At 40.7% G+C, this 24,511-nt stretch overlaps 1 protein-coding gene across 1 annotated transcript in view; it reads left to right on the forward strand.

The window, feature by feature from the left end:
- LOC109061935 (neurexin-2-like) overlaps window positions 1-24,511 on the forward strand; it is a 124,925-nt gene that overhangs the window by 53,865 nt on the left and 46,549 nt on the right. The window contains exon 2 of the mRNA XM_042759340.1: window positions 1,703-2,986. Within this exon, the coding sequence (XP_042615274.1) occupies window positions 2,275-2,986 (712 nt within the window). The 5' untranslated portion in view covers window positions 1,703-2,274. The remainder of the gene's footprint in view (window positions 1-1,702; window positions 2,987-24,511) is intronic.

Consider the following 24,511-nt stretch of genomic DNA (forward strand, 5'->3'; position numbering starts at 1 on the left):
ACACCATATTCAACAAGCATATCTGGCCATCTCTCTCTCACACACACACACACACACGCGGTGGTGTGACCCACGGGGCACGTGGATGTTGAATAAGTGCTTTGCTGTTTCTGAAGTGGACATTATATATGCATACGCATGAAGATGCTCATTATCATCATCTGACAATCACTGACCCTTTAATAAATGGCTCGGCATTAAACATGGCTCCGAGTTCTCCTGCGAGATTTATTCAGTGTGGTCGTTCAATATTAACATTCTTGTTTGCAGCATTTATAATTCATTTTTACTCTAAAAGAAATTTTTAGGATCTATTAGCTGAAATCCATATTGAACTCTGCCGTGTGCATGATCTCTGATATGTGAGGACAATCCTTCAGAATAATATCACACCCACTTATCTCTGATTGAAGAATATCATCAGCATATTGTGCCTGTCAATCAATTTGTGCACATCCGATTGGCTGAAATGACTTGAAATAGGGGAAATGAGGTTTGGGTAAAGGGGTGTGGTTAAAGGGATGGGAGTGGCCTAATTCAGTGACAATAAACATTTACATTTTACAGTTATTCATGTGACAGATGCTGTTATTCGCAGTGACTTACAGATGAGGAGGATCACAAGCAGTTAAAGTTTGAGGAATTGTTCACCCCAAAAGAAAGGGCTGATCTGCTAAGCCGAGAGATCCGGTGAAGGAAGACAAGTGTTTAATTGTGTGCGCTCCATTCAGGCAGTTAAATTCTCTCTTCAGAAATAATGGGCAGATCTTAGTGAAGGCCAACGGGTCAAGAGCAGCAATCAGCCTTTCCAGACAGCGACTCCATTTTGTTTCAGATGAGATTAGAGCAGCGTTGTAATATAAACATCAGTGCTCAGCACAGATCTTCATTAAGATACATCAGCGTAATGAGAGACGATACAGTATGTGGAGCCACGTCATGCTGGTTTCGTCTGGTCAGAGGAGAACTGACCCCCCGACTGAGCCTGGTTTCTCCCAAGGTTTTTTCTCCATTCTGTCACTGATGGAGTTTTGGTTCCTTGCCGCTGTCGCCTCTGGCTTGCTTAGTTGGGGACACTTCATTTCCAGAGATATCGTTGACTTGATTGCACAGATACCATTTAAACTGAACTGAGCTGGATGATGGCGTCACTGAATCAATGATGAACGGCCTTTAACTGGAAAATTTTGTGTTTTCTATTGTCCTCTTACATTATAAACACACTAGTTTCCTGTTTGAAACTGTAAAGCTGCTTTGACACAATCTGTATTGTATAAAGCTCTATATAAACAAAGGTGACTTGACTTGACTAACCGAGAATGAACTTGTCACCATACAGGTCATGCTGAGCATTTGTGTGCTGTCTTGTTTTTTTTTTTTTTTTTTTTTTCTCTCAGAGCTTTGTGTTTTAAATCTGGTTCACACCAGCCCTACAAATGCAGCATTTCAAACTTTCTGATGTTGACTGTGTGTAGCAGGTAGTTTTCCCCCTGAACAGAAATGCCTGATCAGATCTGAAACACCACAAGCAGTTTCTGCTGTGAAGAGGTGTGGACGACCTCACAAACCTCAAATCCCAGTGTCTGCGCAGATTAATGTTTGTCAATGAATATCCCTCTCAAAACCATAACTCCTTCTTGTTGTATTTAGTAAGGTTGTGTATGTTGCTGTAGCTAATCAAATGTTTCCTTTTGTGTTGTAGGCCCAAAGAATGCTGGAATCTGGAGGCCAGTAGAGTGTTCATGCCATGATTCCTCATGTCGGATGAGACAATTTGGAAGAACATGGACAAATGAATCACAGATAAAGACTCAACCATGACCATCACCTGTGGTCCACAGGATAGCTGCATCACGCCTCTCCGTCTCATTTAGATACATCAGCCTGAAGGAAACCTCAGTCCCAAGAATCACATTGCTTTGAAATCTCAATCCAAAGCTTCTCAAAGAAAACTTAAATTGGCAACCAAGCTGGGGATAAAAAGCAGCAATTCCCATCTATCCCTCATCACCCCTGCCTGCACCGACCAATGGAGAGACTACAGATAGAGTCTGGATAAAGTGGAGACAGGCCAAGAAAGAGCGAGAAAAGGAGTGAACAACGGACCGTCTGGCAGAAGGTACCTGTGCTGATCTGGCAGCTCTGGGAATTCAGCTCCTCTGCGATCGTTCCCATCTCTCAGGCAAAGTCAAAGAGAAACTCTGCAGTCTGAGACTGCCCCCTCAGCCTCTGCCGAGAGCAGGATTTTGAGCTTGTATCATCAGGGTGGGAGAAATGAAGTCACGTTGTTGGTTCACTCTCTGGCCCCTGTGGCCGATGCTGCTAGGGGGACTCTTTCTGTCAGCCGGGGCCCTGGAGTTCGGCGGCGCCCCGGGGCAGTGGGCACGTTACGCCCGTTGGGAGGCCGGCTCGATTGGGGAGCTCAGTTTTAGCCTCAAGACCAATGTGAGCAAGGCGCTGGTTCTGTACCTGGATGACGGCGGGAACTGTGACTTCCTGGAGCTGCTCATTGGCGGCGGACACCTACAGCTGCGATTCGCCATCCACTGCGCCGAACCCGCCACCCTGCAGATGGAGACTCGCGTCAACGATGACCGCTGGCACATGGTACTGCTCACCCGAAACTACCGCGAGACCATGCTGATGGTGGACGGGGAAACCAAAGTGGCGGAGGTGCGTTCCAAGCGCAAGGAGATGGCGGTCGTCAGTGACCTGTTCGTGGGGGGCATTCCACCGGACATCCGTCTGTCCGCCCTCACATCCAGCACGGTCAAATACGAGCCTCCGTTCATGGGTTTGATCTCCAATCTGAAGGTAGGCGAGATGCCTCCCACTCTACTCAACAACAACGGCATTCATAACGATCTGGAGTATCTGTGCATCAAGCAGAACCCCTGTCTCAACGGGGGACACTGCACCGTCCAGTTCGGCGAGGTCTACTGCGACTGCTCCCACACACGCTTCCGAGGGAAATACTGCAAAGAAGGTAAGAGTCGCACACGTAAGACATGACTAGTACTGGTTCTGCTTTTTGTATGTACCAATGTTTGGATGAATCCAGGGGAATTATGTTGTAATGGTCATACTACAGAACAACTCTTATAAAGGGTGTAGTGCTGGTTGGATTGGACTTGCTCAGTCTGTCTGTTGCTGTCGCTTCTGGACAATTTGTGTTCCACCCTTTAGACAGTTCAGGCTGTTCTAAGAGAGATGAATCACTGCTTCTTATATTTTGTTCTTTTCTAAAGCAAGTTTCAATTCTCTCCCAATCGCTCGCTGTCTTGAGCTCCAGAAATCAATTCAGTTTCTCGAGCGAGATCCATTTTATACTTGTCTACACTCATCTGTTATGCTTTCCTCCAGACCCACTGTTTTTACTCTCTGCTCCTGTCTTCTTTCTCTCTATCTCTCCTCCTCCTCATCTCACCAGTTCTTCTATTATCTCAGCCGGTTCTTTATTTTTATTTTTTTTTTATCTTTTTCATTTTCATGCTGTCTTTCTGTTGGTTACATTTCTGAATTATGGCAACTTTACTATTTGAGCTGTTTCCCACATTTAAGACCAATAGAGTCATTCTGTGTCAACTCAACCAGAGGTTCCCGACTCAAATTTTTGATTTTGTCAATATTTTCTCAGAAGAAAGATAAACATGTATAGCGATGAAAGCCAAAATAATAAATTGCATCTAAGTTTATTTAATGACTAATCCACAATTTTTTTTCGAGGGGGGGGGGGGTCGTTGGCAATTGACTTTAGCCATTTTGTTGCATTACACGCCAGTGGTGATCATTGAAAAATGGGAAAAAGCACTTTTCAAGTTTTTCTCAAAAGTTTGCATGCCTGTAACTCAAGATGTTTTACAGATATTTAATGCCCTTTTAGATTTTGAGTCTTAACAAACTTTAATTTTGGCAACTTCATTTGTAAGGCTCTGTATGGTTAAATTCCAGCAATATTGGAATCTCAGTATGGCTCCAGGTGTAAATAGTTGAATTGAACACATTTTCAGCGGTTAAAAACCAAATATGGGTCACTTTGCATTTAGATGATGATTATTGTATTTAAAGGGAAATGTCTTAAGGAAAAAATAAGTTGAAAATAGAAATGTAGCCTGTTTCCCTCAATCAATTGCATGTGTTACTTCTGTTGGGCCATTCAAAGTCTTTATTGGCTTTCAAATGAGATTCAGACTGAGATTCTGCTCTCCATTTCCCATTGGTTTTTCTGTATTTTCTCTCCTCTGTGTTGGGATGCGAGTCGGAGGTCACGGAGAGTTTGATACTGCTTGGCTCTCGGCTAAACTGAGAGCAGCATACCAATGCAGCACCGCTGTGACTGCAGGAAACGTTTGTCCTTTTGAGAAAAGGCTATTGAGATGTGTTTCCTTCACTCCGTGTCGACGTGTTTGAGAAAATGTAAAGCGGCTTGTGGGCTGGAAACTTGAGTTATTCGCTCTGACTTTCTGTGAATAACACAGCAGGAATAATCTCGTTAAATGGGCACGGTAGTCGTTGTGTGAGTTCTGTATTAGTTTCTGCATTAGAGATTTGTTTCCCTGGGAAATCTTCAGCAGGGGTGTCTAGTGTTCCCCCTCAGGGTTAGAATATCTCTGCCCTCAGCCAGTTGTACGCTCGAGCAGCTGCAGTGACAGCGGTGATTCGTAAGCAGTGCAGATGTTTTGTAGCTGGATGTAAAAGTGAACATAGGAGTCTTCATTTTCTCCCGACATCAAACCACTGAGGATGCAGTGCATTAGTTTTGTTTTTTGATGGTAACAGGCGAGGTGAGGAGTAGCTCATTATCATTTAAAGAGACATGCACCAAAACAGCTCGCTGTTTACAGAGGGATTTTAACGGAAGTATGTTAGACATTTCATGAAGACCCTAAAGAATCATACAACAAAAAGGCATCCATTGTCCCATTTAAGTCAGTTATTTCTATCTTTTGCTGTAGTGTGTCAGTAGGAAATATCAGTTTACATTTCTAAGCATTACTTTTGCCATTAATTGTAATATTGCAGTGAGATATTTGTATGTTTAGGAGTCAGACAGCAGCCAGTGCTGCACACAGATCTGATCTGATCATAATCCAGTCCTGAGATCAGATCTCTGTGTGCAGCACCGGCTGCTGTCCAACTCCTAAACATACAAATATCTCACTGCATTATTACAATTATCAGCTCTGAACTGAAAGATGAAGCTCTTGGTAGTGGAGACAGAAAACAGCTGCTATTTACTTTACGGATGGTCTAAATTTTTCTGTGGCAAGTGAATCACATATTTTTATTTTATTTTTATTTTTTTAAGTTTAGTAAATTAAGTTTGTTAATGTAAGTTTGTGCATTAGATGTCATGAACTAATAATGAACTTGTTTTAGGTTTTACAGCATTTAGGTAAGTAAATGCTGTAAAAATGGTTGTTCAGTGTTAGTTCACAATGCTTAATTAACTAACGTTAATGAATTGAACCTTATTTTGAAGTGCTTATTTTGATCTTGATGTTTGTTCAGCTCTGCAATAATTAGTTTTTCTCTGTTTGCTGAGTTAAACCCTCTCAGAGGAATTGTCTTGAAAATAGTCAGTATTTTAAAATGAATTGTGCATTATTGTGCATTCTGTTCCATCCAGCTGTTTTTGAAATCAAGAGCATTATGGATTGAATGCTATTCAGTCGCTCTGAGCCCTGTAATGATGCCGGGGCTGTTTAATGTCGTTTCATGTGTATTTCAGCCTGTCAAACGTGAGAATCTCAGGCCTCTTTCTGTAATTACAGATGTAAAATCAGATTTGCGTGGAGCAGGAGGGCGAGAGATTAAGGGTGCACATTAAGAGCGATCAGTTAAACGACACGAGCCATGTGCAGTCACTCATGCTGATTGGATTAGAGCGGGTTTATGAGCAAACGTCTCTGGTGTAAATTACTGGCAGATGGCTGTGTTAAACATCTACACGAGGACGAGTCAAACCAGAATGCACCTCTTAATGTAAATATCATAAGTATAGCTGGTGCTCAGCCATTGCTGGTGTTGAACACACACACACAAGCACAGACATTTTAGTGCATTCAAATGGCTCATTTTGTCCTCATGGGTCGGCGAGACTCAAGCACCAGTTCACAGAGACACCACAGTGTGGAGGACATTCAGGACAGTAATACATCACTTAGATAATTACACTCTCTCTCTCTCTCTCTCTCTCACCACACACACACGTTTGTTTTTGTGAAAAGTGGGGACATCCCATAGGCATAATGGTTTTTATACTGTACAAACTATATATTGTACAATTACATTTAATCATTTAGTAGACGCTTTTATCCAAAGTGACTTACAAATGAGAACAATAGAAGCAATAACAGTGCCATGACAAGTCTCAGTGTAGTCTCATTAGTACAGAACTCATAGCAAGGTTTTTGTGTTGTGTTTTCCTTTCCCAAGAATAGGATAGAAAAGAAAAGAAAAGAAAAGAAAAGAAAAGACAAGAAAAGGTAAGTGCTAGTATTAGTTGGTCAAGTGCTGGCGAAAAAGATGAGTCTGATGTATATTCTATCGCCCTACACCAACCCTACACCTAACCCTACCCCTTACAGGAAACTTTGTGCATTTTTACTTTCTCAAAAAAACTAATACTGTATGGTTTATAAGCGTTTTGAAAAATGGGACATGGGTTATGTCCTCATAAGTCACCCTCTCCTTGTAATACCTGTGTCTTACCCATGACATTATACAGAGTTGTGTCCTGATATGTCACAAAAACACACACACACACACACACACACACAAACACACACACACACACACACACACACACACACACACACACACCAACACGCGCACACACACAGACACGCGCACACACACACACACACACACAACAGTCACACACACTCACACCCACCCACACACACACACACACACACACACACACACACACACACACACACACACACACACACACACTCATCCACTCACACTTTATGAGCCCTGAGTATTCAGCTGACACACAAACACACTCACAAACAAATATCAGCAGGAACCGTGTTTGGCCATCACTAGAGATCATTCAGACTAGAACAATCTGATTCAGGTCAATGAGAATGACTCACTATCATACATCAGCAGAACATATAGAACAGAGTATACAGATGTAGATGGCACAAACAGATCAAGGCCACTGGTAACTACTGTAGAGATGGTTTAACAGTATAATCATGGCACATTCAAATTCATCATTTCTAAGCTGAAATATCTTCTCAAATCCAACCAAAACAGGTTCATGCCTGAAAACATTTCAATCATAGGACTCCAAAACTCAACACACCTACATTCATGTAGCCACTCCCATATACTCAAATACAGGATACACTCATTTGTTCTTTGTCTTTGTATTGCAGCTTTTCTCATGCTATCATCTCCTCGGGAAGAATCACTGGTGTGTTGTGTTCTTAATTCATAAGTTATTTGGATAAAAGCAACTGCTACATAAATAAATGTCAATGTAATAATGAAGCATATATATGAAGAGCTAGAGACTGCTGAAAAAGCAAACGATCTGTCAAAGCTGTACTAGACTCAGTTACCCACAATACTCTGGGAAGATGAATCTAGAATCTAGAGATACGTACTGGATCCGGGTGACTGCAGTGACCCTCTGATCTGGATAGAGTGTGAGTGAGTGAGAGAGAGAGTGAGTGAGTGCGTGCGTGCGTGTTTGTGTGTGTGTTTGTGTATGTGTGTCAGGTGATCAGGTGAGGGGGTGTGATGTTTAGCAGACTCCTGCTGGTCGCTCCACCTCTCTGCTCTCCGGCAGCAGGATGTAATATATCGCCTCTGTCAGAGAACAGATGTTGGGCTGGCTGGTGTTGTCTTTATCTGAACACACCTGACGAGCGAAGAGCTTCGTTAAGCAGCCTGACCGCAGCAGGAGGCCTTATTTACCTTGCACTTATTGATCCCAGCAGATTCAATAGGCCCTCTGCCTCCGTCTGGACTTCTAGTGTGGTCTTTATATCCACACACACACACACACACACACACTCAGAGGATCTTCTTTATAGTATCTGCAGCATCTGTGATTCTCACCATCTGTTTGAAGATTCTCCTGGTAATAAATGACTGATTGTGCTGCTTCACACATTCAGTGTTGGGGACTAAAGAACTACAAGAACAGACACTAGCAGCGATGGACTGGGATTATATGCATGTGGGTGTACAAAAAGCAGACACAATAATAATAGTTATATGTATGAATGTACACACACACACACATTTATTTCTAGGCAAATAAATGATGAATGATATGCATACATACAATTATATTAATAAGTGTGTTTAGTGTTTTTATGAGGTTTGGAGTGTGGATGTTTGTTACAGTGCAACTAATAAATATGCATGCAAATTACACTAAAGTGCAACAGTTACCGCACAGTGTTTACCGCACAGTGTTTGTTCGTTTTAAACAGTTACCGCACAGTGTTTGGCAGTGGTCAAAAAGGATTTAAACAGTGAATTTTGAATCGATTTCTTCTTGTAAACCTTAGAGATGTGGATTCAGACAATAGCTAGATCACCACACAACCTTGGCTTTTGTCATAAACAGGAGGTAATTCGACTGGGGATTTTTACGTGGGTGGTGGGAGAGAAACTGACATTCTGGATTTGGACGGCAGTAAAATCACGACTAACCCCTGTAAATGTCCCCATTACCATCCGAATTGGGCTAAAGTCAGTAAAGATTATGGTGACTTTTACCTTCTGTAAAAGGTCTGTAAAAATGACCTCAGGTAATGTTAATCGCGTGCGAACAGACCAGCTGTGAATATATATGTAAATATCCGGTCATTTTCTGTTTAAAAGTAGTTTTCCATGCTTTTTCTCCAAGTACAGATATATAGGTCTGGTCAAACGATGAATTAATTTGTGTTTGCACAACATGACGACAGGGAGGAGACTGAGGTGCGTGAATCAAGCTACTCCTCCCACTTGTGCTAGTTTTACCGAAGTTTCTTATCCTGTATGAATAAGCCATTGATATTACCAACGTCCTGTGCTCAAATTACATTTTTCCATCTACCCTTGTCAAACGAATCCTGTCCGAATGGGGCTTTAGGGTTATTTAGCACTACATGCTGTGTTCAGAGAGTGATGTACCTGAGATGTGCAGACATTGGTCTCATTGCAGCATTAGCGTGTTTAACATGTACGGTGAGTGTGAGGGTCATGTGTTAAACTTCAATCAGACTCTCGAGCGTTTAATCAGTGTGTCTTTGTTTAGCAGTGCGGCTGACTTTAAGTACATTTGACATTTTGTTCTTCTCTGGGGTTCAAATGGCCTGTTTTAGGTGCTTTGTACATATTTGCATTTGAAAGCAGCCGTGCAGCTCTGCAGCGAGCGACTGGAGAATAAAAGCAGTCCGGAGACTTTAATCACTCCTTCAGCTCCTGATCATTTCATTAAACCACTGTAATGACAGCATTTGAAACTCGTCTCGTCTCTTTTCTCTGTCTGTGTTTCACTGTATTATTTGCTCTGTGTTTTATTCTTGGTTCTCCAGAGCACAGCAGACACGCTACGTTAGGAAAGTACATTTATTTAGCAAATTAAACGAGGAGGAACAGAACCATTATTACAAACAGAGAGAGAGAGAGAGAGAGAGACTGTGTTTGCTGGCTCAGTCAGTGAGTTAAAGAGACTTCAGGTACAGATAATCTGTCACATCGGTTAATTAATGCTGCAGCTGGTGAGACGCTAACCCATCTTGCATTATCTGTGGTAATATTGCATCCTCTCATTGTCTGCTTTTGTAACGTTTATGCTGCAGCTGTCTCGTCCTCTTTAACGTGCATTTCTTGCATTATCTGTGGTAATATTGCATCCTCTCATTGTCTGCTTTTGTAACGTTTAGAAGGATAAAACTATGCAGTGTTATTTTACATTTACAATATCTAAATGTTTGAGTTCATTTTCATATTTTGTTTTTACAAACTGGGAATTGTTAAAATTGGAGTGGATAGGCAGAATCAGAATTGATACGATACGATACCCAACCCCATTCTCACAGTGTGCAGATAAGCTGCAGAATGAACAGTTTTGGTAATGCCAGTAAAGACGCTTACACTGAAACTAAAGCTGAGAGTGAGCGAGGTGAGAATCTAGGTGAGAAAAAGAAAGCTAGAGGGAGCAGAGAGGAAGACAACGTGAAAGTGTCGTAAGGAACAGAAGAAGAAAAGCCAGATGAGCTGGCAATGGAAGTAAAGAGAGAAACAGGAGATGTAAAGCGCATCGCATGGATCACAGCGGGATCATCTGCCCTCCAACCCTAAACACACACATGCTGATGTAGAGGGTTACAGCAGAGCGAAATCACAGTCAGGAGAGTGAGATGGAGAAATGTGTTAGTGACTCCTGCTCTGAGAGACGCTCTCTAGAAACACTCTGTGTGTGTGTCGCTCTGACCGACGGCTGAGGGATTCATTAAGTTGAGATGATTTTGTCAGTGTAAAGGTCTGATCAGGTGATGGAGGGGTGTGGCCTTATCTAATACCCACAGAGGCGTGGCTTTGTTTGAGCTGAGGCTATAAAATTGAAGCCCAGAGCGACCCGTAAACCAGGCCTTTGACCAAAGCCATTCGTCTTTCCTCTCAGAGCAAGTAAACTGGCCTCTACTAGAGAGCTTGTGTGAACAATGTTAGATTCACACCATCACCCTCACATCTTCTTTTTGTCCAGTAACATTTTTCAGTAAACTGCACGGATATTTTCCCTCTGTTGTTTTTTATGGGCCAGTGTGTTTGGTGAAAATCTCAGATGAATTGCATCTCAGGGAATGAATTCACCAGCGCTGCTGCGTTTTCAGCAATAGGAGCCATATTTCTGAATTGTGACGTCTTGTGATGAGCGTTTCACCTAGAGAGCCGAGCTCTGATGAACGCCGCATTAGAAAACACTTTTGCTTTCGCAGTCGCAGACGCAGACGGTTTGTGTTCTTGAGACTCGCTCCATCGTGAATCTCAGGGGTGTTTTTTCAGTCTGACAAGTGTGTGAAAATCCTTTGTTTTGGTGTGAAGCTGCAGTTACAATTATAGTTTTATTATAATAAGTCGTGGTCTAGTGGTTAGAGAGTTTGACTCCTAACCCTAACGCTGTGGGTTTGAGTCTCGGGCCGGCAATACCACGACTGAGGTGTCCTTGAGCAAGGCACTGAACCCCCAACTGCTCCCCGGGCGCCACAGCATAAATCATACCGGGTGTGTGTTCACGGTGTGTGTGTGTGTGTGTGTGTGTGTGTGTGTGTGTGTGTGTTCACTGCTGTATGTGTGCACTTTGGATGGGTTAAATGCAGAGCACCAATTCTGAGTATGGGTCACCGTACTTGGCTGAATGTCACGTCACTTTTCATTAATATCAAGATTCAAGTAGCTTTATTGGCATGGTAAAAAAAGTATCTTTACATTGTCAAAGCATAGAAAAAATTAAATAAACATTTAACACAAGTATACATAAGAATAGAAGTATATAGCATATAGAGTCTATATATCTGTATTCAGTAAAACAAAAGTACTAATAAAAATTCTGATAAAGAGACAGGAGAAGGCCTGGATCCTGTCATGTCAGTTGTGTGTGTTGTACAGTGTTTTCTTCTGCTTCTGTTCTGCTGCTTGTTCTTTTATCATGGCAGGACTCGACGTACCTTGCAGCAGGTTAGAGCTTGTTGAGGTTTCTCCAGAATGTACGGCAGTTTGTCCTTTTGTTGTATCTGGTTTAAGTCTTTGTGCTGGTTTGTGAATTGGGGAAAGAAAGTTTCCCTAATTTGTGTATAATTAGGGCATGTTGTTAAAAAGTGCAGTTCTGTTTCCACTTAATGTTGTGTGCAGTGTGGACACAATCTGTCTTCTTTTGGCAGCCAGGTCTGTCTGTCACTATAGTGAGGTGATGGTCACTGAGTCTGGACATGGTCAGGACTTCTCTTAGTTTAGGGTCTGCCACTGTGTTTAGGTCTTCTGTCAGTTTATATTCTCTGTTTAGAGACAGATAGCATTCTAATTTACTTTGCTGAGCTGTTGCTTCTGTGCAGTGTTTCAGATATTTCTCTTTCTGTGTTTTAATGATTTGATTTAGTCTAGCTGGGGTTTTGGATTGTAAAGTCAGTTCTCTGAGGGGCTTTTCTCTGGGTTCAGTTTGTGGTAGTTTAAGGCTTTATGGAGAAGGGTCTCAGTATGACTGCTTTTTAGGTGCGCATGGAATTTAATGGCTTTTTTTAATTTTTAATTATTAGTGGGTACAGCCCTAATTCTGCTCTATTGGGCAGAGTCTCTATTGGGTGTTTGTCCCATTTGGTGAAGTCCAGAGTCTCTATTGGGTGTTTGTCCCATTTGGTGAAGTCTCGGTTTTTTGAGAGGACCACAGGCCTCACATCTATAGAGTGCGACTGGTTCTATAACTGATTGGATTATTTTTAGCCAGATTCCAATTGGGATGTCAAGTTTTATAATTTTCTTGATTGAGTGAAAAGCTCTTCGTGCCTTGTCTCTCAGGTCGTTCACAGCCTTGTTAAAGTGAAAGTCGTGACATTTGCCAAGTAGGGTAACCCATACATTGGTGCTCTGCATTTAACCCATCCAAGTGCACACACACAGCAGTGAGAAGTGAACACACCGTGAACACACACCCGGAGCAGTGGGGAGCTATATATCCAGCGCCCGGGGAGCAACTGGGGGTTCAGTGCCTTGCTCAAGGACACTTCAGTCATGAGTATTGAGGGTGGAGAGAGCGCTGTTCATTCACTCCCTCCCACCTACAACTCCTGCCAGCACCGAGACTCAAACCTGCGACCTTCGGTATACAAGTCCAAATCTCTAACCATTAGGCCACAGCTGACCCTGTGTTTAAGTTTTCTGTGTTACTGATGTTTTACTCCGAGGTATGTGTAATTTTTTAGTGTGTTCTAAGGGCATGTTGTTTTATTTTTTTAAACTGTGATGTTGCCCTTTTTTGGAATATGATAATTTTAGTCTTTTTAAGGTTAACTGACATGGCCCATGTCTGACAGAAGGTGTGCAGGAGGTCCAGGTGCTGCTGTAGACCCTCTTTTGTGGGTGACAGCAGCACTAGATCATCCGAAAACAGAAGACATTTAGCTTCAGTGTCTAGTATTGTAAGACCAGGTGCTGGGGACTGTTCTAGGGCTCTTGCTAGTTCATTGATGTAGATATTGAATAGTGTAGGGCTTAAGCTACAGCCCTGTCTCACACCACGACTCTGGGGGAGGAAATCTGTGTCTTCATGTCATTTTAACTGCAAATTAGTTATTAGTGTACATGGATTTGATGATGTTGTATGTTTTTCCTCCGATGCCGCATTGGATTAATTGAAGTAAACCCTCTCATGCCAGATGGAGTTCTATGTCAATTAGGGTGTATACCTGTATATGGTCTGATGTGCGTTATTTTGGTTGGAATCCGATTTGACATTTACTCAGGACACTTCTGTCAGTAAGGTAAGGAAGGAGTCTGCTGTTTAGAATGTTACAGAAGAGTTTACCTGTTGCTGTAAACACATATTCCGTGATAGTTATTAGGATCAAATTTGTCTCCGCTTTTATGCATTGGGGTGATGAAGCCTTGGTTCCAGGTGCTGGGAAATACACCTGCACTAAGGATGATATTAAACAGATTAAGAATGGCCAGTTTGAATTTTTGGTCTGTGTATTTAATCATTTCATTCAGAATGCCATTGATACCACATGCTTTTGGGGATTTAAGTGTTTGTATATTATGGCACAGTTCAGCTAGTGTAACGGGATAATCTAGGGTGTTCTGGTACTCTTTAATGGTTGACTCTAGAACACATAGTCTATTGTATAGTGAGTTTTGTTCCTGGTTTTTGTTTATATTGCTGAAGAGGTTAGAGAAGTGGTTTATCCACACATCTCTGTTCTGGATGGGTAAGATCGGTTTAATGTGTTCCAATTTTCCCAGAAACAGTTTCATTCTAGAGATTGTTCTATTACTTTTAGCTGATTTTGTATATTTTGTTTCTTTTTCGTTCTTAGGATGTTCTTATACTGTTTAAGTTTCTCGTGGTAGAGTTGCCGTGTGTTTACATTGTCAGCATCTCTGTGTTTCTGATTTGATAAAGTTCTTACTTATTTTCTAAGGTTTTTGCACTCGTTGTCAAACCAATTCTCATATACATGTTCCCTGTTTATTTTTTGTTTGTGGTTTTTAGGTTAGATAGTGTTGCTGTCATTGCAAATATTTGGTTCATCCTGTCTACTGCTAAACTGACCCCTTCAGTGTTGTGTAGGAATGGCATAGCTAGGAAATTATTTAATGGGTTTTGTATATTTGGTTCACAAATTAGGGTTTGATATGTATCTTCACTATTGTGTTTCCATCTGTATGTGTGTTTGAGGGCATGTAGGTGGGTTTGTTTTGATGCATCTGAGTTAGGTTTTTATCTGTTTAGATAGAGGGTGTTTTTTCTGTGGTCTGACAGTAGTTTGGCTGACTGTGAACGATCTGAGAGAATTTGGATTTAGGTTGGTGATGAAATAATCCACTGTACTGTTTACCCAGCACTGAGCTATAAGTGTACCTACCATACGAATCTCCTCTCAGTCTGCCGTTGACTGTGTACAGACCCAGTGCACGACACAGCTGTAGAAGGAGTGTTACATTTCTGTTTGTTTTGTATCATGGTCTTGGGGTTTGTGTTGGTGATGAAAGGATGTCACCTCCTGGTATGTGTTTGTCTCCCTGGGAGTGAAGTGTGTCCAGTTCTTCACCTGTTCTGGCATTTAAGTCTCCACAGATCAGTATGTTGCCCTGTGACTGGAAGTAGTTGATCTCTCCTTCTAAGGTGGGGAAATTGTCAGTCGTTAAAGTAGGGAGACTCTTTTGGAGGGATGTACAGTAAGTTGCACACAGGAAGATGTTCTTCTCCGTTGAGGTGACGGCTGTGTTAATTTCTATCTATGTATAAAGTGGCCTGTTTTTTAACACATATTAATGGTGGGCTAAACTGGACTTACACCCAGATAAGCATTCCTTCCTGAGTCTCTTCCCTGAGCCACTCCAGGCAGTTTGGTTCATTCCGAAAGAAGATGACTTCAGGCCTTGAATAAGCCAGTGGGTCCATGTCTCCTGCAGGATGATTATTTCTGAGTTTAAGACTTCTTTTTTGAATTCTATTCCTTAAACAATATAACCCCAAACAATAAAAATTCAAACATGATATGATAAATGTTTTGTTATTCATGTGTAACGGAGGTCAGCGAGTAGGTGCTGTGCAGCAGACGTTAGTGGCTGCAGTCATTTAGCCTCTTTGTTAGTGCGTCCGCCTCCCATGCTGGAGACCCAGGTTCGAGGCCCACTTGGAGCAAGGACAAGGTGTGGCGGTGAGGACCCGGGGGAGAGGGGTTACACACGGGATGTTACTTTTGTTGGCAGATTTTGTCCTAGGACAGTATGTGTGAGCAGATCAGGTTGAGCAGATTTTAGAAAAGGTATTTACTTTGGTCCCTTGTAACAAATAGTCCTCTGTAACAGATATTCCCTTTAGCTCTTTTGATGGCTTTAAGTTTCTGGTACAGGGTCTGTTGGGTCCTTTTCCAGATATTTTGTTTCAAAATCCAGATTAATGTAAAGAATTTTAATCCAAGGTGTAGTGATGTTGATGGTTGTAAGTGTGTGTGTGTCTCCTAAAAAAAATATCTAACATACTGTAGTTCAAGTTAATCCAGTATTAAAAGGTGGTTTTGCAGGAGCTCAGGAGTGCATGTCCTCTCTCTCTCTCGCTCTTAATATCTCTCACCATAATCACATTTACAGCAAACTGTGAAACAAGGTTGTTTAGAAGAAAGTGAAATAGTTTACAGCCTGTCATTAGTCATTTCACGAGTCTCTCGCATGTTTACGGTGTTGCAGGAATAACTTAATAATGAATAAATTTGCTGTCTATGAGCTTTATTACAAACACAGTAAATGTTAGTGAGACGCTGTTTGAGGACGGACAGTGAAACCTTCAGCCGTGCGGTCAGAGCATGTGTGGTGATGATGATGATGATGAAGACGGCGGACGCAGACAGACGGCTGTCTCACTCTCAGGTGTTTTCATGGCATCAGCGCTTCTCTCTCGCATCAACAACCACCAAACACATTTTGTGGACCATTTCAAATATTCCAATTTAAGTGGCCTAATTATCAAAGAAAAGGGATTTTTTATGAATTCAGATGGGTTTTTTTTGTTTTTTGTTATAATGTTTCCAGTGTGTTTGAAGTGCTTGAGCTGCTCCATCTGATGATGCTCCAAGTTGAGCGTTTGTGAGTCAAAAACAAACCCTCTGTAAACTCACTGATGGAAATGATGGGACACTTACAGCCATTGATAGATTATCTAGATCAGACATGTCCAAAAATCAAACATGATTGAAGGCTGTGAGTCAAAAGTACATTTTGCGTTATCTGCAATTATGTTATAATAAATTGCATTAAAATTAAAAAAAAAAAAGTAACATTTTTGTCTCATGGCATGGCGGCCCTGGTTCAGCGTCTCTGATCCAGATGTTGCACTCAAACACATCATATACTGCAGAGAGACACGTGTGTGTTAGTGTGCCTTTCTGAACAACCTGTGATTGTGTGTGTGTGTGTGTGTGTGTGTGTGTGTGCAGTTACAATGGCAGGTTATTTACACGTCTCATAATTGCAGTTGCTGCTGGGCTTGTGTTGTGCCTCAAAAATATCATATCTCCCCACAATAGAACATAATACTAAAACCTGTTAAAAAAAATCACACCACCACACACACACACACACACACACACACACAAAAAACACACACACACACACACACACACACACACACACACACACACAGTGTATAAGCTGGCCGATATGGGCATAAATATTATCATGATATGTCTTTCTATCATTTGATATTTGTCACAGTATTAATTCATACCATTAATAGGCAATGAGATGCTTTCCACTTGTTTTTTAGTCCTCGAGAATGAATGTAAATACAAAAAATACTTGTGAAGTGACCTTTTAATTTAAGTCCTCATGAAATATGTAAACAATATTTTATAAAAAAATAACATATAAATTTAACACAGGAACAATAGACAAAACAAATAAAAACACAACATATCATTCACAGAAACTTCAAATACGATTTGGCCCAGATGCAAATTTGTTATGGGCAGCAAAACGTTTGGCTAATGAAACAAATTATTGTAAAACTTGTAGCCTAGTTAAGACACTTTATATCCAAAGCACAATCCGCTCTACAAAGTGAGGACCATAGAAGCAATCAAAACTAACAAAAAGAGCAACAACAAAAGAGCAACAATATGTAAGTGCAAATGACAAGTCTGGGTTAGCACACGCGCCTAGCACAGTATATATACACACACACACACACACACACACACACACACACAAAGAAAATCAAGTAGATGGAATAGAAAAAATAGAAAGCTAGTGTTTTTTTTTTTATAAAAAAAGAAGATAAATAGATAAAGTGGTATTAAAATAGAATAAAGAGTGCTAGAGTTAGAGGGTCAAATAACGATGGAACAGATGTGTTTTTAGTCGTTTAAGGATTGAGTTGTGCAGTCATTCCACCAGGAGGGAACAGTTAAGGAAAAAGTCTGTGAAATTGATTTTGTGCCTCTTTGAGATGAACAATAAAGTGATATTCACTTGCAGAACGCAAGCTTCTAGAGGCATATAATATAACTGAAGTAATGAATTTAGGTAAAGGGGTGCAGAGCCAGTGGTTTTGTATGCAAACATCAATGCCTTGAATTGTATTCGTGCAGATACTGGAGACAGTGCAAACTGATGAACAGAGGTGTGACGTGCGTTCTTTCAGCTCATTAAAATTAATCTTGCAGCGGCATTTTGGATTGATTGTAGAGGTTTGATAGAAGTGACTGGAAGACCTGCCAAGAGAGCGTTGCAATATTCCAGCCTGGACAGAACACGAGCTTGAACAAGGAGCTGTGCAGCATGTTCTGAAAGAAAGGGCCTGATCTTTTATATATATGACATTTCTATCATGATTTCGTCAAGTTAAACTGGACTCTTATTTTGGCTGGTTGTGGTGAAGATCTGTGTTTTGGTGTGTGTCTTTGACTGTGTTATTTTTCCCGCTGAAGTGACTTTCAGAGCAGCTCTGGAGATTAAGTTCATGTGTTAATTTACTGAGATGCAGACGAGCATCACGCATGTTTGAGTTTAGGTAGTAAAGCAGGTAGGGGCAGCTGTGGCCTAATGGTTAGAGATTTGGACTTGTAACCCGAAGGTCGCAGGTTCGAGTCTTGGTGCTGGCAGGAGTTGTAGGTGGGAGGGAGTGAATGAACAGTGTTCTCTTCCACCCTCAATACCCATGACTGAAGTGCCCTTGAGCTAGTTGCTCCCTGGGCACTGGATATATACACGACTTCAAACTGAGCAAACTGAGACGCACATCATGCAGATTTATAGGATGCACACCTAAACATCTGGATGTTGGCTAAATTTCAGTTGTGTGTGTGTGTGTACATGTTTTTCTATACCAATTTGGGACTTAAACCTTAAACCTGAATACACACTGACTCATGGGGACCTAAGTTGAGGTAAGTAAGTAAGTTATACAGAATGAGTTTTTTGAGAATGTAAAAATCCCTGTAGTTTTGTTTGAGGGGCAGGTTTAGGTGTAGGGTTGGGGTAGAGTGATAGAATATACGGTTTGTACAGTATAAGGTAATAGATATATGAATTGTGCATGCAAATGAGCTACATGTTACATGCAAATTAGAGCTGTCAATCATTGTGAAAGTGTCATTTAAAGAACACACTTTACAATGAGAAATTATTAATAAAGTTTGTAAGTAATTAATTGAAAAGGTCACATTGTCATTATTATAGTTGTATTAGTAGGAGGAGTGTGTGTGTTTATAATTAAAATAACAGTATGCGTTCGTGGAAGATCTGAAGGTTGTGAAGGTTCATGTGATTGAATGTCTAAAATGAACATGAAGTAATTAATTTATCAGGTACTAAAACACTAAAACCACTGCTAATTCAGCTCGAAACATCACATTTGTGTTTTTGATACAAATTTATATTTGTGTGTGTATGTATTGTATATACAACAGTTCTTTTAGTTCAGTCTGATTGTCTGAGAGGTGTGTGATATTAGAGTGATAACAGAACTCTTCCAGCCGCTTCACCGTCTGTATCCCTCCGCTTGCAGTATTTCTCACAGCGAGTGTCATGGCAGATGCCCAAATCAGCTATAATGTTAAGTAAGTAAAGTAGTTAGTAAGTAATAAGTAATACTTATTTTGTGTCACAGAAAGTAGTTTTAAGATTTTTTTTTTTTTTAGGCAAGAATGTACTTGATATATGTGTGTGTGTGTGTGTGTGTGTGTGTGTGTGTGTGTGTGTGTGTGTGTGTGTGTGTGTGTGTGTGTGTGTGTGTGTGTGTGTGTGTTTAAATTGCTTAAATATTTATATTAAAATTAACAATATTGCAAATATGTAACTGCATATTATCATATGAACAAGCAATCAGAAATCCCACTAAAGGAATTTTGTTGATGTTCTTGGTACTTTTCTGGGCCTTGAACGTGGTAGTTACCTTCAGGGTCAGAAAGCTCTCAGATCTCATCCAAAATATCTTCATTTGTGTTCCGAAGATGAATGAAGGTCTTACGGGTTTGGAACAACATGATGGTGAGTAATTAATGACAGAATTTTCATTTTTGGCAAGGCAAGTTTATTTATATAGCACATTTCATAGACAATGGTAATTCAAAGTGCCTTACATAAAAGAAAAAATAAATAATAATAATAATAAATAATCACAACAATAAAGCAAGGAAATTAAAAACTTTGAAAATGAATTAAAAATTGATTTAAGAGGTTTAAAATTAGTTTAAAACAGTTAAGAATAGAAAATGATTATACATAAAATACAGTGCAATCAGTTCGGACATCGCACAGTGCTCCTTCAATAAATGCACAGCTAAAAAGATGAGTTTTGAGTCTGCATTTAAATGAGACTACTGTTTTAGCACATCTGATCTCTTCTGGAAGCTGGTTCCAACTGCCGGTGGGATAATAACTAAAAGAAGATTCCCCTTGTTTTGTGTGAACCCTTGGTATTTCTAACTGACTCGATCCTAATGATCTGCGTGCTCTGTTAGGGTTTATATTCAGTTAAAAAAACAACTAAGTATTTAATACATAGCAAACATACAAAAAAGAACAGAATCAGAAGAGCTTTATTACCAAGTATGTTTACACACACAAGGAATCTGACTTGACGACAGAAGCTTCCAGTGTAGAAGAAAGTACAAACATAGTGCAGACATACATAGGAATAACACAGTAGGGATGTAATATAACACTAATATTTATATATAAAAAAAGAAAAACAAAACATTAAATAATGTACTATATATACAGAAATAGAAGTATAGGGGAAAAAATTGTTTAGATAACATACATGTATATTATTAGTGTGCAGATATGTTATTTACAAAGTGTGCAGTTTAATATAAATATGTCAGATAACTCTGTTAGTTGTGATGGACGATGTATAATTATGAAGATTAATTGTTCAGGTTGAATAGAGCCTGTGTGAAAAAAAACTGTTCTTGTGTCTGGCTGTTCTGGTGCTGGTTCTGGGTGTGAGGGGTCTTTACTGTGTGTGTAGGAGTGTGTGTGTGTGTGTGTGTGTGTGTGTGTGTGTGTGTGTGTGTGTGTGTGTGTGTGTGTGTGTGAGTGAGAAGGATCTCTCTGGGAGATGTTTCTGATTCAGAATGTTCTTGTAGCCGCTGCATTATTGATGTTGTGAGTGATGATTGTCTATGTTTTAATACCATGTTCCAGTCATGTATAATTCACTCTGACTAGATTAAGGTTTGTAGATGAGATTTAAGAGCTGTGCTGTACAGAGTTCAAGGCGTCTGTCTGTCTGTCTCTCTGTTTCTCTCTCTCTCTCTCTCTCTCTCTCTGTGTCTCTGTGTCTCTGTCTTCAAGTTTCTTTTTGTTTGACTGCTGCAGTTCAGTGTTTATTTTGCCACAGATCTGTTTAGCACTTGACAATGGTTGAGTTCACAGAAGATGTTTAAAAACACAAGCCCCTGGATTAATGGATCAGCAGCAGAAGAGCTTGAGATCACATCAGTCGTTCTGCACAGATGCACTGAATCCAGTGACAAGTGTTTGGCCGTTGAGTTAGTCTCTCATATATTGCCCGCACACGTCGTCCCATTCCGTCTGTAATCCGTGGAAAGCGTCTGCACCTCACGACTGACGGAGCTGAGCTGGACAAGTCCAATTAGCCCTGCTTGATCCTGAACGCTGTAATCTGTTCAGAGCAGAGAGAGACAGAGAGAGAGAGATGACCGGCAGAGTTTACCTGCAGATTACAACACCTGACCTGACCGACCAAACACGGGATTACACCGCTCATCAGAACAATAATATATATGATCTATACATCTAGATAGATAGACAGACAGATAGACAGATATGTAGCACTGCATCAGTGTCTCATCAATGGATGCTCTGCAGTGAATGGGTGCCGTCAGAATGAGAGTCCAAACAGCTGATAAAAACATCACAATAATCCACAAGTAATCCACAGCACTCAAGTCCATCACTTAACATCTGGAGAAGACAAAAGATGAAACACATCCAGCATTAAGACGTTTTTAACTCAAATACATAGAGTCTATAATCCATAATAACACTTCCTCCAGTGAAAAAGTGTTCTGGTGTGAATCAGGAGAGAAATCTGCACAGATCAAGCAGTTTAAACAGCTCTAAACAAATATGTGAGAGACAACAGGAGATGCACTTTTTCACTGGAGGAAGTGTTATTATGGACTGTGGAAAATGATACTACATTTGTCCAGATCTGATGAAGAAACAAACTCATCTACACCTTTGATGGCCTGAGGGTGTGCACATTTTCAGCTAGTTCTGTTCCTCTAACCCAGGGGTCGGCAACCTATGGCACGCAGAGGGATAATCGCTGGCACACGAGCAATAGGGAAAAGTGCATACTGACGTACATTTTGAGGTAATAACTTCTCATAGTCACACAGCCTGTTAGGAGTAATACTATTAAAGTGTTAGAATTAACTTGTGCTAGTCTACGGATGCACACGTGACCGCTGCACATACTAGGCACTTCAGATCAAAGCCTCAGCAGTCTAACAGTGCTTGTCAATGTCAAAATGACTGAGATGGCCAGTGGCACAGAGGTTAACCAGAAAAATTAAAAATGGCACGTCATACCGAAAAGGTTGCTGACCCCTGCTGTAACCCTTCACTAAAATGAGACACATACAGTACATAGGCACAATTTATATTTGTCTACAAGCTAATTTGAATGATTGAAGCAGAAGCCTTTGGATCGTTAGCTCTTTGAGATGTGTTTGAGGTGAAGATGCTCAGAATATAACGTGGAGCAGCGGCGCTTTGAACCTGTGTAACTGTGGCTGCGTGTTCAGAGATTGTGGTGTGTAATATTGGACCGTTAAAAACCAATAAAACATTAAGACATGAGACAGCTTCAGCTCTCAATCCATATTCACTGGCCAGAGCGAGCGTATAATTCATGCGTCTTTCATCTGTGAGAAACAGTGACTGAATAAAGAAAGTGTGTTTTTGTGCTCGCTTGGGTTCAATCCTAACGCAAAAAAAGCTCATCCACAACAGAGTGTAAGTCTTCCTCAGTCTCTGGCTCTCAATTCTGTACCGCTGCACAGGGTTTATTGGTGTGCTGTGTGAACAGATTCTGAGTAGTGCTCGACCGATATATCACCGAGGCTGGTATATCGGCCTATAACTGGCATTCCTTAATTATATGCAACGGCCATAAAAAAAAATTTAAAAATGTATAAAAACAAATCAATTTCAGTCTAATCCTAGTTGTGAAAAGCAGGCAGGTCTTGTGAGGTTAAATTGACGTTGACCATCTTTAGCTGGAGGATGTGAGCAACATTAGGAGAACATAATGACATTCTGACATTTCGGTGCTGTTAGGCGGAGCTCTCTGACGCCGATCATGCGCTGATATCTGCATTAATGGATTCTCCCCCATTGTGTTGTTCCTCCCAGACGTTCAGACAGCGAGAACATCCTGCACAAGTTTCTGACAGTCAGATATTCTCATGGTGTTCACAGAGCATCTATTTTGGTAATTTGGCTAGAATGACAGCGTCGTCGATGAGTGAGTCATATTCAAAAGTGAAATGTCCCATAATCCTCTCCGCCTCTATTTATACACTCGGCTCTGCAGCTACTCGGATGATATAGTTGCGCGGATGTTTAGCTCACGTGTCGCTGGCGTATCTTTTAGGCGGCGGTCAGGAGGTGCAGCGTGAGCAGTGTTAGCATGGCTGTGGTTTGAAGCAGACAGACAGACATGAGAGGTGTTTGTGAGTAAACACATAATGACAGTGCGGTAAAGGTTACAGAGACGAGGTGCTGCGTTCTTGTTTTTCTCTCTTCATTAGCGTTTCTCGGCACGTCTCATTGAGCTGAGATGAGTCTGTTTGCTGCTGGCGATGTGAAGCGTTTAGGAGGAGAGAGGCCTGCTGTGTTTGGCAGCGTGATTAACCGAGAAATGCAGCTGTGCTGGCCAGAATTTAATAAGGGTTAGAATGAGGACCGTTAGCGAACGGACGCTTTATCTAAACATGTAGGAGATAGAGAGTCAGAATTGCTGTGTTCATTTGTATTGTCCGTGAGCTCAGAAAACACAAGTGCTGCAGTGACACAGACAGCGTGAATCCAGTGAACAGAGCGGCAGCTGATGTGCAGTCTGCATTCACTCGTCACCAGTTAACATTTCTATTTGCTTTTTTCCTAATTTAGTAAAGTTTCATATTAGGCCCATCACATTTATTGATTAGACATCTGATCCTGCTTACTTGATCTAATCACAGTTATTTGAGGTCACCACAATAATTGTGCAGTTTTGACATGCAAATCGGGATTAAATCAGAAAAAACTGAATCCAGTTTGGTAGGGAGAAGCAGAGGAGTAAAGAATAAAAAATATAAAAACATTGTTGTCAAGCACACAAGATTAAGGCTTGTGTGTTTAATCAGACTGAATTCTGTTCTGTTTTATTAGAATTGTATTTTATTATTATTTAAATAATTATTAAACACTATTAATGTGCATGGCGTTTGTGTCTCTACATGAACTGCACCTGATGATCATCATCCAGCAGCATCTGAGACGATCCAGAGCAGGGCTCTCTACCTAATTTCTTTCATGTAATTGTAATTTCATTCATGTAATGTAGCAATTCAAACTGTTCAAATGTGCTGGAAACGTAAAAAAAAAAGAAAAAGAAAAAAAAAGGTACTAATACACACTGAAATAATCTCACCAAGTTTTATGTTGAACAAACAAATAAAATTAGCAGCACTATGCGCTTTCTTTTTTTCACACTGAAATAAAAACTTTAAAACAATGGCTGGATTTGAAATGA

The sequence above is a fragment of the Cyprinus carpio genome, chromosome A7 (assembly GCF_018340385.1).
Source record: "Cyprinus carpio isolate SPL01 chromosome A7, ASM1834038v1, whole genome shotgun sequence".
Classification (NCBI taxonomy): Eukaryota; Metazoa; Chordata; class Actinopteri; order Cypriniformes; family Cyprinidae; genus Cyprinus; species Cyprinus carpio.